This window comes from Planococcus citri, chromosome 1 (genome assembly GCF_950023065.1).
Source record: "Planococcus citri chromosome 1, ihPlaCitr1.1, whole genome shotgun sequence".
NCBI classification, from domain to species: Eukaryota; Metazoa; Arthropoda; class Insecta; order Hemiptera; family Pseudococcidae; genus Planococcus; species Planococcus citri.
Genome location: NC_088677.1, coordinates 69,488,900 through 69,500,986, shown reverse-complemented (window position 1 = coordinate 69,500,986; position 12,087 = coordinate 69,488,900). Strand labels below are relative to the sequence as shown.

The 12,087-nt window shown below is 35.4% G+C and overlaps 3 protein-coding genes across 11 annotated transcripts in view; 2 read left to right on the top strand and 1 right to left on the bottom strand.

Annotated features, from left to right (window-relative positions):
• Positions 1-272: 272 nt before the first annotated feature.
• Oli (Olig family) lies at positions 273-5,692 on the top strand. The gene is made up of 3 exons (XM_065352428.1): positions 273-873; positions 4,782-5,076; positions 5,205-5,692. The coding sequence occupies exons 1-3, from the start codon at positions 629-631 to the stop codon at positions 5,322-5,324; spliced, it is 660 nt and encodes a 219-aa protein (XP_065208500.1). The 5' UTR covers positions 273-628; the 3' UTR covers positions 5,325-5,692.
• Positions 5,693-6,046: 354 nt separating this feature from the next.
• Positions 6,047-8,887, bottom strand: LOC135837028 (uncharacterized). Its single transcript, XM_065352194.1, has 12 exons — positions 8,673-8,887; positions 8,429-8,478; positions 8,209-8,269; positions 8,043-8,130; positions 7,715-7,971; positions 7,476-7,645; positions 7,283-7,403; positions 7,106-7,209; positions 6,785-6,953; positions 6,514-6,703; positions 6,290-6,443; positions 6,047-6,214 (listed from the first exon to the last, which is right to left on the bottom strand). The coding sequence occupies exons 1-12, from the start codon at positions 8,738-8,740 to the stop codon at positions 6,153-6,155; spliced, it is 1,494 nt and encodes a 497-aa protein (XP_065208266.1). The 5' UTR covers positions 8,741-8,887; the 3' UTR covers positions 6,047-6,152.
• Positions 8,888-9,244: 357 nt separating this feature from the next.
• RhoGEF2 (Rho guanine nucleotide exchange factor 2) overlaps positions 9,245-12,087 on the top strand; it is a 312,288-nt gene continuing 309,445 nt past the window's right edge. For 5 of the 9 annotated variants that reach the window (XM_065350872.1, XM_065351125.1, XM_065350958.1 and 2 more), the window contains exons 1-2: positions 9,246-9,704; positions 10,013-10,230. In XM_065350872.1, coding sequence (XP_065206944.1) covers positions 9,664-9,704; positions 10,013-10,230 — 259 coding nt within the window. In that variant the 5' untranslated portion in view covers positions 9,246-9,663. Of the gene's footprint in view, positions 9,705-10,012; positions 10,231-12,087 lie in introns of all 9 variants that reach the window. The other 4 variants (XM_065351450.1, XM_065351370.1, XM_065351285.1 and 1 more) reach the window with 2 other exon arrangements.

The window sequence follows — 12,087 nt, the reverse complement described above, 5'->3', positions numbered from 1 at the left end:
TCTGCTCTTACGGAAAGTTCAATAAACCTCGGTCCAGCGGTACGGAAAAAAATGACCTGCTAATCAGTTATGGAAATGGTGACGGAGCGGAAGAGCGCGCCGCAGGGAGCCGGATGCGAGAAAAATCGATAGCCGAAAAGATTCAAAGTACGCAAGGTGCGGGGGATGCGTTTAAATAAACGCTGACAAGCTCGCAGTCGTCGCCATGGTAACGCACCCTCGATCTAAGCTCGCCAGCATCTGAGCTGTGTGAGGGTTGCGGGCCGGGTTGTCGCCGCTGCCCTGCCACCGACAGTTGCGAACGCAAGCACGCCATCTGGACCGAAATTCGCATTTTCATTTATTGACAAAAATGAAAACTCGTCGTCGTAATTATAAATGTGTATAAACGGTTTATAGGTCATTAAATTAGTCTTGGGTATTTACCCGAGGGATAAAAATAGTAAACAAGTAGAAGGTTTATGGATATTTTGTATACCTACCTAAACAACTAGCGTTGACCTTTTTTTTTCTTTTTCTCGCTCTTTCAAGTTGCTGAGATTTTGTGATAATAAATCCAAATCGTCGCTCGCGTATTTATCAGTGAACTTGCTTCGGTGGTGGTTGCAATCGAGCCCAGCGAGTTTTCATGAGAAGCCCGCCGAACCCTATGCTGTGGCATTGTGATACTACCCAAAATACGAGTATGGAAAATTGCAATAGCGGTACGTATTACTCAAACGAAACCAGTCCGGTGCCTGGAAGAAGAACTCCGTTGGGAACTGTTGGACTAGGTGGATATTACTACCCTTCGTCCGGATCAGGTGTACCGTCCAATGAAAACAGACCTTCGCCTCCGCTGCCGGCCACGCATCATCATCATTCGGAAAATAGGTGAATATTTGCAGATCATTGTGGATCTGTTGATTATTATTAAGCTACCTATTGATACTTTTATGCATTAGAAGTGTAGGTACATATAAGGTGAAGAAAAAGCTCCTTTGTGGAATTCTGGTGCTCAGATTTAGTTGTGTTGTATTGAGAACAGGCTGTGAAGGCCATTCAATGTGCGGTGGATTAGTTCTTACGACGATTTCATCTGATTTTTGAGTCAATTTCTGAACTGATAATGAGAAATGGTCTTGATTTGGCTGAAAAATGTCGCAGCTGCGATGCTACTTTGATTGAGATTGAGAAATTGTTACTCTATTTCAAGCTTCGACTTGTTGACAAACTTTTGAAGCTTTTTTCTCAATGTTAATCAATTAATGTTCCTATTCGTGAGTTTACTATTCTTTTGGTATTTTATGTCATTGAAAATGTCAAAGCATTTCGATATTTTCCTGAAATTTGCCAGTTGCTTCATGAACTATGCTGCAGTTTGGTTTCAAGATCTTCTTCTTGATAAGCTCAGTTTCAAAATGATGGAGATTGACAATGATGTGTTGACTTTTTGATTGAATTTTATCCAAATAAATTTTTTTTGTGCTAATTCCTGTTGAATGGATGGAAATCGATGAGAAGTACTCGTAACACTATTAGTGTGGTTTGTGCAGTAAATTTTCTTTTTCAGATTTTCTGGCTCCATCCCCTCTTAGAAAATGTCTGTATAGGTATATGTACGTAGCATGAAATCCATTTATTTTGACAAAACCTCCTCTGACTGGGTGTCTTCTTTTTTCAACCATTATTGTAAAATACCATTCTTTTGTAGATTCATTCAATGAATAGGTAAGAGCTTTCGTTCGGATTTCAAGATTTTTTTGAGGTAGGGGAAAGGAGAGAAATTACTTAGAAGTCACTTTGTTGGCTTATTCTACAAAAACGAAGTTGGGATTTAGTTTAGGGTAGGTAATTCAGTTGGACTCAATTTTTTTTTAGGAGTTCCCTTCCATTATCCATGATACCATAAAAGGAGCCTCACGCTGTCAAAAGTATGGAGGAGGGGGGAGGAGACTCGTAATCTTTACACATCTGCGATTTTTTGCTAACCTATCAAACCTGGCTAGCTCTCCATCAGAAAATATGTTGATGAGCTTCAAAGAAAGTAGATAATAATTTCAAAAATTTCAAAATCGACAATTAGAGTTTGAAAAGCTGAAAAGAACTTTCTGAGTGAAAGCTCAAGGTTTCCCAATGAGAACAAAAGTTGAGAAATGTGTTCTGAAATTTTTGAAAAATTACACTCTGGGCTTTTTTTGATGCTCTTTTACCAGAAAATTTTTTAAAATGGAATCACAACATCTCTAGAATCATGGATAATTTTCTCGATCTAATATTTTTAAACCCCCCCCCCCCCCCCCCATCAGTACCTTTAAACATGGTTAAAATACCTAACTTTTTTTTAAAATTTTGGTTAGGTACTAAAGTTTTTTTTTCAAAAATTTTCAAAAATTCAATTTTTTTAAATCTTGGCTCTACTTTTTGAAACAAAAATTGCCAAAAAGTGAATAAGTTACGAAAGTAGTTTCATTTTTTTCCACTGGTCACACTTCGTTTTTAGCGTCACGGTTACAAAGTCCTACCTCAAATTAAGATTGTCGAAATCTCGCTTTCTTCCAAAAATATCAAAAAACAAAGTCATGGCTTTTGTCAAAATTGTAAAAAAAGTTCTTTCTTGCCAGAATTTATGAAAAGTGTCGCTTGTTTACAAAAAATTCTTACTTCTTTTCCAAAAATTGTCCAAAAGCCTCGCTTTTTGTTGTCAAAAATGGCCAAAAAAACTTTGCTCTTTTACTCAGGATCGCTTTTTATCAACATTTTCCCAAAAAAGGCTCACTTTTGCAACAAAAATTGCAAAACCGTATAATTTGTTTTAAAAAATCTCGTTTTTTTCTTCCAAAAAATGTTAAAAATTGCCAAAAAATCTTACTTTTTTTTATCAAAAATTACCTACTTACCTACCTACTAAAAACTGCGTTTTTTTTTGCAAAAAAATTCCAAAACGTATTTTTTTCCCCAAAAATTGCTTTAAAGTCTCTCTTTTTTGCCAGAAATTGCCAAAAATGCTCATTGTCATGTCCAAAATTGCCAACTTTTTTTTTTCATTTTTAAATGAAATATTTAAGACTTTTTATGAGGTTTTAGGAGTGCTGTGTTCAAATATCTGCTCATTTTTCAAATTCAAACTCTCATTGGTCCCTGACGTCATCATTTTTTTCAAAATTGGAAGAAAGAAATAGGGTACTGATGGTTTAAATTGAAAACATGAGCAGGTAAATTACATTTGAACTCGGGGCCTCTGAATTAATGTACACGTCGTGTCATATTTTCATTATTTTTGAAGATTTTTTTCTCCCTCAAAATTGGTAGACTTCAACTCATTGTTATCAAATTATATTTATTACTCAATCAATGTGTCACTCTACTTGAAAACTTTTTCTGAATTTTGATCAAAATTGGTACTATTTTCCTCCCCTCTCCCTCCCAAATCAAAATGGTCCTTATCTTGATGTTTCACTTTTTAAGCTCACGTCTTGTGAAGTTCTCGGATTTTATGTCAAAATTGTTTCTCATTTTTATTTTATTGAGCTCTAGGTCTAAGTAAAAGTAGTGCCAGGAGGCCCCTTCTTCAAATTGCAAAAAAATTAAAAAAAGAAGCAGATGAAAAATTTTTCAAGAAAATAAGCAATTTTCCAACATTTTTCGTTTGTGACAACCCCGTTTTCAAGACCCTTTCTCCGCTTTCCCCAAACAATGTCGACCTACCCTCAGTTTAAAAAATGAAGAAACAAAACCTAAAAACAAGTGCCCATTTTTCAATACCTAAATTTTTTGATAAGAAAATTATTCATGTTGTATTTTTTCAGCTTTTAAAGGCAGGTTTTTTCAAGAATAGGTTATTGAGAGACTTTTTAATAACAATTTTTTGATTTTTTTCAACCAATTGGAAGAGGTGCTACCAGCGCGACTTCATTTTCAGCGGAAGAAGAGAGGGGGCGTTGAAATTTTCAGTGAATTTTTTCCCATAAAAACTAACAGCTGTATGTAGAGTATGAAAGCATGAAAAAACTTCGAGAAAAAATTTGCACAATCACCTTAGGTCCCCTTCACTGAATGTTTTTAGTATTTTTTGGAAATTCGTTTTTTGAAAACAAGGGGGAAAGGGCCCTCCAATGGTGTTTCTTCAAATCTTTGAATGGTGGAGTCTCACTTTTTACATTACATATTCATGAAAAATTAGACTTTTGTAAAATCTCAATCTTGAGCTTTTCAAATTTTTTATTTTTGTATCGTATATATTTACCTATTGATTTTGAATCTTCGATTTTATTTTCTACTGCTTCTCACTGACAGTTTTGCTCAAAGTTGCATCAGTTTCAAAATATGAGCCATCAAAATTTGGCTTTTTTGTAAAAAAAAATCCCATTCGTAGAATCAGGAGCTCGAATCCCTCCCTTTTCCTTCAAACTTTAGGGTTGGGATTGTCATGGAAATTCGTGAAAAAAATAAAGCAAAATCGGAACACAACATCAGATTTAACTATTGGTCCAAGTTGGTGAAGAATTCCCATTTTATGTCCTATTAGTGGAAAATTCAACTTATTAAATGACGAGAATTTGTGGTTCAGGGTGTTCTCCTTTGTTTTTTCTTTCATAGTCCAGATATTTTTCACATTTGGAACAAAAGTCACTTGAATTTTAGGTTGAATCGTTGAGATCTGTAGCCTAATTGAAACTCCTACTCCGCCAGAGTGTGGGGCAAAAAACAATTTGTTTCTTCTGCAATCTCTTGAGTTCAGTTAATATCTACCTATTTACTTTATTAGGTATTCATTAGTTTTATTTATTTATTTTCCTCAGAATTCCGGAGCCATCTCAATCATGTAACACGATAAACGCGCCGAATACCGGAACCGGAGGCAAGTCGAAATCACGCCAAGGCAAAATGGTCCGATTAAATATAAATGCTCGAGAACGTCGACGTATGCACGATTTGAACGACGCTTTGGATGAACTTCGAGGTGTCATACCCTACGCTCATTCGCCTTCCGTCCGAAAACTGTCCAAGATTGCTACTTTACTATTGGCTAAAAACTACATACTTATGCAGGCCAACGCGTTGGAAGAATTACGCAGGCTCATTACCTATTTGCAAGTGAGTATTCAGAATTCAGATACCTATCGTTTTAATTATCAATGCTACAAAATCATATTTACCAATGATCAAACGATCGTCAATATGATTAAATCATTCATTTAATCGATCCATGTTTCTAATTCCAGGCTCAAGGAACGATGACAATGCCACCCGGATTCGATTTACAAGCAGCTATGTACCCGATCAAAATGCAACCTCAGATGACACCTCCGTCGCCGACTCGTTCTCCGTCTCCTATACCTTAAGTTTAATAAACGCGTAGTTTTTACGTAAATATTATTGTAATTCCTGCCCCGGTCTCATTATTTCGAGCGCATTTCTGCAAATCGAGGCTCGAGTTCGTCCAAAAATGCTTTCATTTCGATGATTTAAGATTTCTCGAGCTACACGAGTAAGTTCTATATTTTTTGTCACTGATGTACCATTCCGGTGGTGGGAATTTAAAAGCAATATGGTTGTTTTTTTTTCCTATTTAAGGCGCGTATTTTCGCGTCGATGCAGTCATTAAATTATTTATTATATAGTCGAACTTTTATATGTGTAATTGAAATTTATAGAAATTCGTATTGGTTATACGTATTTTTAAAATATATGCATGTTTATTGGCCATTTATATGAGGCTAGTTCACTTGATTAGTAGGTTTTAGAATTTTGTAGGACCCGAGTGCGCCGGAAATGATTTCGAAATGAAGAAACAAAATTGCCACACTTGAACGCGAGTGATTTTAGAATTTTTCATCAGAATTCTAGCGAGGTATTTTTTTAAGGAACGAACGTAGCATGTTCATTTTTCATCTGTGCATTGTTTTTCAGAAATTCATCAATTATTTGCTGGTTTCAGGAAATACGACTTTCTTCAAGATTCTAGAATCTAATTCTTCCTGTAGATGTTTAGGTATGCAACCATATTAACATTTTCTTGTAACTGCTGGAAGTTTTCGAAACCGAAGAAAACACGTAAAAAAAATCAATTTACATAATTTTATATTTTGTACTAAATAAAACAGGAATAAGTGAGAAAGAGAAAAGGTAATCGAGAAACGAACATCACTGATAAAAGGAATAATAACACACTAATCGGAGAAATCTGACTGATAACGAGCATCCCACTGCTTCTTGAAATTCGACAATTCGTCTGAAATGACAAATTAATCATATTTTAATTCTTCGAAGATCTCGTATGGCAGAAAAAAATAAATAAAAGACTCACTTTCGGAAAAGTTCAGCTTCCTTTGCCTATCTATCTGTTGACCAGACGGAGTGGTAACTGTAATCAACGTGTAAACCTTGTTTCCAGCTTCGTAGGTAATTGATTTCTCAAAATTACCGTTTTTATCCTTTTTCACCGTTTCTGTCCTTAGATTCTGGAATGTAGTAAATCGAGATTAAAACACGATCCAAAGTGAAAAACAAGAATCGTCGAAGAAAACTTACACCGTTGGGGAACTTCATTTTCGATTTGGTGGTTATATTGAAATTTATACCACTAAACGGGCCGAATTGTTTGGCAAGCATTTGACTAAAATCATTCAAATTGGGCGTTGGATTCGGTTGCGGTTGTGGAACGAATAAAGCGATTTCATCGTCGTTTACAGGTTCAATATCGGAATATACGTCTTGTTTTCTGTAAATAAATACGTCATTGAGCATATTTCGAAGAAATGACAGCGGAAAGTGGAATTTGGAAGTGAATAATTATGATTACCCGTCGTCGATGGTTAGTTTTCTATCGAAGTAACTATTTAGTCTTTTCATAACTTCGTTTCTTTCTTGTAATATAGATAATCGTTTTTTTTGCGTTTCTTCGTCGAGTTCTATGAATTTATCTAACGGTGTTTTCTCGTCTGGAACTTCTACGATGGCTCGATCAGCAACTGGAATATCGGGAGGAAGAATTGATTAGCTACAGATTAAGGTATTTTTTTCACATTTTACTCAGTGATTGGTGGTGGTGGTGGTGGTGGTTTTAATGATGGTGATGGGAATATAGTAATATAAAACTTGAATTCTTATTTATTACACGTACATTGTTCGAATAAACCTGCAGTCTTGGGAGAAAGAAAATTCTTCATAATGCTATCAACCTGCGATTGCAAGTCTCTATCTCCTTTTTTAGTTCTACCGTGTGTTCTGAAATCAGAAACAAATCGCCGTTGAAGAAGTCGACAAAGGAATATTTCTCACGAGAAGAACTCGTACTCACTTTCCATTCTTGGGAGCTGGTTTCTGAGTCTCGTTTTCAAACTGTTCGAAAAATTTCGGCGCATCGTCGGTTTTTGGCGAAAAATCTTCGGCGAACGATTGACTTTTAAAGGAACTAGGAACTGGAAGGAAAAAAGTAGACGATGAAAAATGTTGATAACTGTATTCCAAGATGTAAAAATTGAGATACTTACAGTCATTTTCGAACATTTTCAACAATTTGCTAATATTATCTTCGACATTATTGAAATCGAATGGCATCGCTTCTTGCATCACTTTATCAGTTACATCGAAATCTTGCATCGTTGAATCTTTCTTATCACCGTTCTCTCTCGTAAAGAATTCTGGTGCAGGTTTCGGTTTTCTGTAAAAATCATATCGGATGTAATTCGAGACGAAAACTTCGATTACGAAGTTGTGATAATCAACTTACCCGAAAAATTTATTGAACCAGAAATCATAATCGTCATCGGAATTTGACTTCGGTACAAATTGATCTATCACTGGAACCAACGAATCGTTTGAATTTTCATCAGGATGGCCTTCTCGTTTGACATTATGTTTGACTTGTGTACGACCAGATGGATCAGTTTTTGTGACAGTTGTGTACACTGTGTCTCCATCTTGATATGAGATAGTTTTTTCTATGTTCCCTTCGCTATCTTTTATCGTCGTTTCGGTTTCGATTTTCTAAACGAAGTGTCATTTTTTATTACGTGGTGGAATAATTTGGGCGTAGGATTTTGTTCAGTAATACGTACCCCATCCGGTCTTCTGGTTACTTTGACGGTTTTACTCGTTTGGATTTTCTTGCAATTGACACATGTGTCTTTTTGTGGTTTGGGTTTTCTGTAAAGAAACACAATACGATCGTAGTTATGAGAAAGGTGAGAAGGAGGAAGGTGTTTGAGGTGGTGTTTTACTTACTTTTCTAATGTGTTTGAGAAATATTTACTATTCGATGATTCCGAAGAGGAAGAGCTGGTATCTGAAATGAATCATGAAAGTTTCAATGTAGAATATGTCATTATGAATGATTGAAAGGTATAGCAAACTCAGTACGACGTTATCACAGGTAAAAATTACAACATCTTCAGCATAGTTTGCCAAAATCTCTGATAAACCTACATCAAAAACGATTACTTACTTTCTCCTTCTTTACTGAAGTACAGCACATCACGACCGAAATTTGAAAACCTGTAAATCAATCAAAAATTGCCAGAGTTAGTAAAGCAAACGAATCCTTCCCGATTGTAAAATATCTTCATCTACTCATGAAATGAAGTTGAGATTCATTCGGGAGTGTTTCTGGTTATCAGAATAAGTTGCATAGATTACCCTTACGTTACAATGATACGAATTAGTGGAGAAATGCTAAAGATATACGGTACCTGGCTTTTTCTTCGCAAACTTTGCGTCGCTCTTCCAAGTACTTGCGAACGAAATCAGCCAATGTCATTACTTTTCAACGCTTGTCTCTTGTACTTTAGACGTAAATCAAATGAAATTCTTCATGAAATAAGCAACGAGTATCGAAATTCGAGCCAAATTTACTCAATTTTCACGATATTGCCCAAGTTCTAGAATAAATTTTCATCAAATTCGTTGATCTCGATTGATAAGCGACACGTTGATAAGAAATGTGTGAAAAGTGGCGTCACAAAATGGCGGATATAGTTTGCGTCTGAAATTTTCAACTTGTTTATTTCAGCCATTTCGTTATATTGGAACTTATTTTATCGTTTTTTATCTTTAAAAATGTGCAAATTTATTAAAAATGCTTCGTTGCACATTTTTAAAAATGTTTATCCACTAAAAATATCATTTTTCGAACATTTTTCAAAAACTGACACGTTTCAAACGGATTCGTCGAAGCATCGTTTTTATCACGGCGGCCATTTTGATAAAAAAAACTTTGTTTTTATTTTGATAAAATGCAGTAAATAGAGATTAAAGAGTGGGAGTTGGGACAAAATGGCTAACTATGCATCAATAACACTTGTTGGTGTTGTTTATTAATAGAACGGAAGTGCGGGGTGATTTTTTTTATAAAATAAGTAAAGCAATAAGAAAGTGCCTTAAAATAAGTCAAATTATTAAAAGTGTAAAATAAAGTTCATTTTATCGTAATGTGATTTTTTACTACCGAGTATCGCTTTAACCGTATAGTTTTAATGGGTTTTTATTATTTACGCTTTGCTCATTGGATCCGATACGATGAAATAATTTCGCTCAATTATGGTGTTTTAATTGTGATATGAAAACGTTGAAGAGCTTTCGCGGTTCGCTTTTTCGTACGTTACAAATGTTTCGAGGTTTTACGTATTTATGACAAAGTAGATTTACTACAATCTTACGTCAATCTCGTCATCATTGTTTGGAATGATGGAAGAAAGACCTACTTCTCCGCTAACGAGGGAAAGGTAATAGTAATAAGCATTTTGATTCTCTTTACTCAAAACCAAACACTCGAAGGAGTTTACGATTAGCTTTACTAACACATCACCTAGCTAATGATCTAATAACGGATTAAATTACCCGAGTAATATATTAATAATATTGTGACAATGGTGAATGGTGATTATTTACTCGATAACGTAAACAATAAAACAGATACAGGAGTGTAATCATTCATCATTGTCAATGATACGTTTACTACGTTAGAATATAGTGACTAATTCGTCGGATTGGAATTGTTTCTATTTCATTTATTATTGTGATGTTTTTACAGTAGTGTAAATACAACGTTACACTTATCGAATGGGCCATCGTTACGTCGAACTCCAAGTTCCAGACCACGTTCGGCTACATCACCGGAAGGAAATCTACTCGGCTCGAATCACTATAATCTTCATCCGATCTCGAAACTGACCATCGTTAAAGATAACAGAGGATACGGTATGAAAATATCCGGAGATAATCCAGTCTACGTTCAATCTGTCAAAGAAGGTAAGGGCGTATTCATCGAAATCAATCATCTAAAATACTCGTACGTATACCACTAAGAGATGACCGTGTATCGATATGACTCAGTAATTACGCAAGGGTACCGGGTACCTGGTACCTGCCATCCACGATATGACAACAAATACCTCATATTTCTCTTTTTTGTATATTTTTCATTCTTTGTTTGTCCATTTTTCATACTCCAATGATTCGTTTATTATTTCATTATCAGCTTATCACGGTAACCTAATTTCGAAAAGACGATTTTTCATTCCTTCGTACTGGTACTCTCTCATTACGTAACAACGTTTTCGCATCAATTCGAATCTCTTCTTTGTATAAAATCAGAAAAAGAAAAATCGTCGAAAACATTTCTTACTCCGCTGACCGATGACAGCTACACAGTACGAGTTGATTAAAGATTACCGAGCGTGATAAAGAATGAAAAGTACCAACTACCAACGAAATTAATATGATAATTTTCAACTTTGAAATCATACAAGTCGACTGAGCCAACCTTGAAATAAGTGATCGTAAACGAAGAAACGGAATTTTAATCTATTCGTAGAATTCGCTAGTAATTTTTCGCTAGCTTTTTTCCTAACAGAGAATGTTTTCGCTTTGGCGAAAAATTATCTGGTATGAAATTTCAATTTCATTCTTGTCTGGTAATCAAGTCGTCACCTGTAACGAAACACTGGTGATACCCGGTTGATTGTTACTCGTGAGATACATACGTTGCTGAGGTTTGGCCGAATTTCAATCTGTTGTCAATTTCTCGACTGCTGGGGTTGCTGAATCATTTGGTTTCTGTGAATTTTATGACGGTGTAATGATCTTTGAATGGATCTTGTTTGATTAGGAAGGCTCGAGTTCATCTAAATCTTAGACCCTATTACATTTTCCCATAAAAAATGTTATCAACTGGGTTGATACGAGGATTTTGTGGATGAATTTTGATGTCGTGACTGCGACGAGGTATCTTATCAGAATAAAAATTGGTTATCACGAAAAGGAATTTTGAAAATATTTGATTCTGATGAAAACACGTTCTTTAGAGAAGATATTCGACTGCTGCAGAATTTTGGCTTCGATTAAAATATAAAAAAGAAAAGAATTAATTTTCCAGATTTTCTGAATCGAGTTGTTTGGGGAGGGAAGATCAGTTGGCTGTGATTGATTAAATGGTTGAAATCATCCACGTACTACTACTTTGATGTGGTTTTACTTAAACTAGTCAACTCTAGAGTTTATCTGCCCCTTCCCTCTTCCTCTCTTTTTGAACAAAATGGGATTTTGACCCCTGTGAGTGGGAGATATTTGAAGCACTTCTATCTTTAAAATGTCCTCTGCGAAAAATTCCTCGAGATGGAGGGTTATTGTTAGGTCCGAAAATGCTCATGATCGGTTCATTTATACACACTGATGATTTTAACTGGAAAAATTAGCACTTTTTCAATTTAATAATGTTACGTCCCTCGAGTTTTTTCAATGAAAGATGAATCAGTGGTTTTCAAAAGTGAATGAACTTGATAATTTCATCATCATCCCTCATACGTACTAACGAACTTTGGTAACCTGTCTAATCCTATCTGGATGTAATTTGGCTCACTGAAATAGTGAAAGGGCACGTTACCCTCACTTTAGGAACCAGTTTGAAGCTGCTGAAGATACTTTTTCGATTTTTGGCCAATTTTTGAAAATTGCTGAAATTAGGTTTCTGAATAAATCTCGAGATGAAACCCCTGAAAATCGGTTACCTCCTCCTCTTTCTATAGTTTTTGGTCACTTTTAAGCTGATTTGGAGCCACCAGAAAAAATCGACCTTTTCCGCAGCATTCATATAGAATTGCTCCAGAA

Coding starts and splice junctions, on each gene's coding strand:
- Oli (XM_065352428.1), top strand. CDS start 629: ATGAGAAGCCCGCCGAACCCTATGCTGTGGCATTGTGATACTACCCAA. Junction 874..4,781: donor CATCATCATTCGGAAAATAG/GTGAATATTTGC, acceptor TATTTTCCTCAG/AATTCCGGAGCCATCTCAAT. Junction 5,077..5,204: donor GGCTCATTACCTATTTGCAA/GTGAGTATTCAG, acceptor TTCTAATTCCAG/GCTCAAGGAACGATGACAAT.
- LOC135837028 (XM_065352194.1), bottom strand. CDS start 8,740: ATGACATTGGCTGATTTCGTTCGCAAGTACTTGGAAGAGCGACGCAAA. Junction 8,479..8,672: donor GTTTGCGAAGAAAAAGCCAG/GTACCGTATATC, acceptor ATTGATTTACAG/GTTTTCAAATTTCGGTCGTG. Junction 8,131..8,208: donor TTCTCAAACACATTAGAAAA/GTAAGTAAAACA, acceptor GTTTCTTTACAG/AAAACCCAAACCACAAAAAG.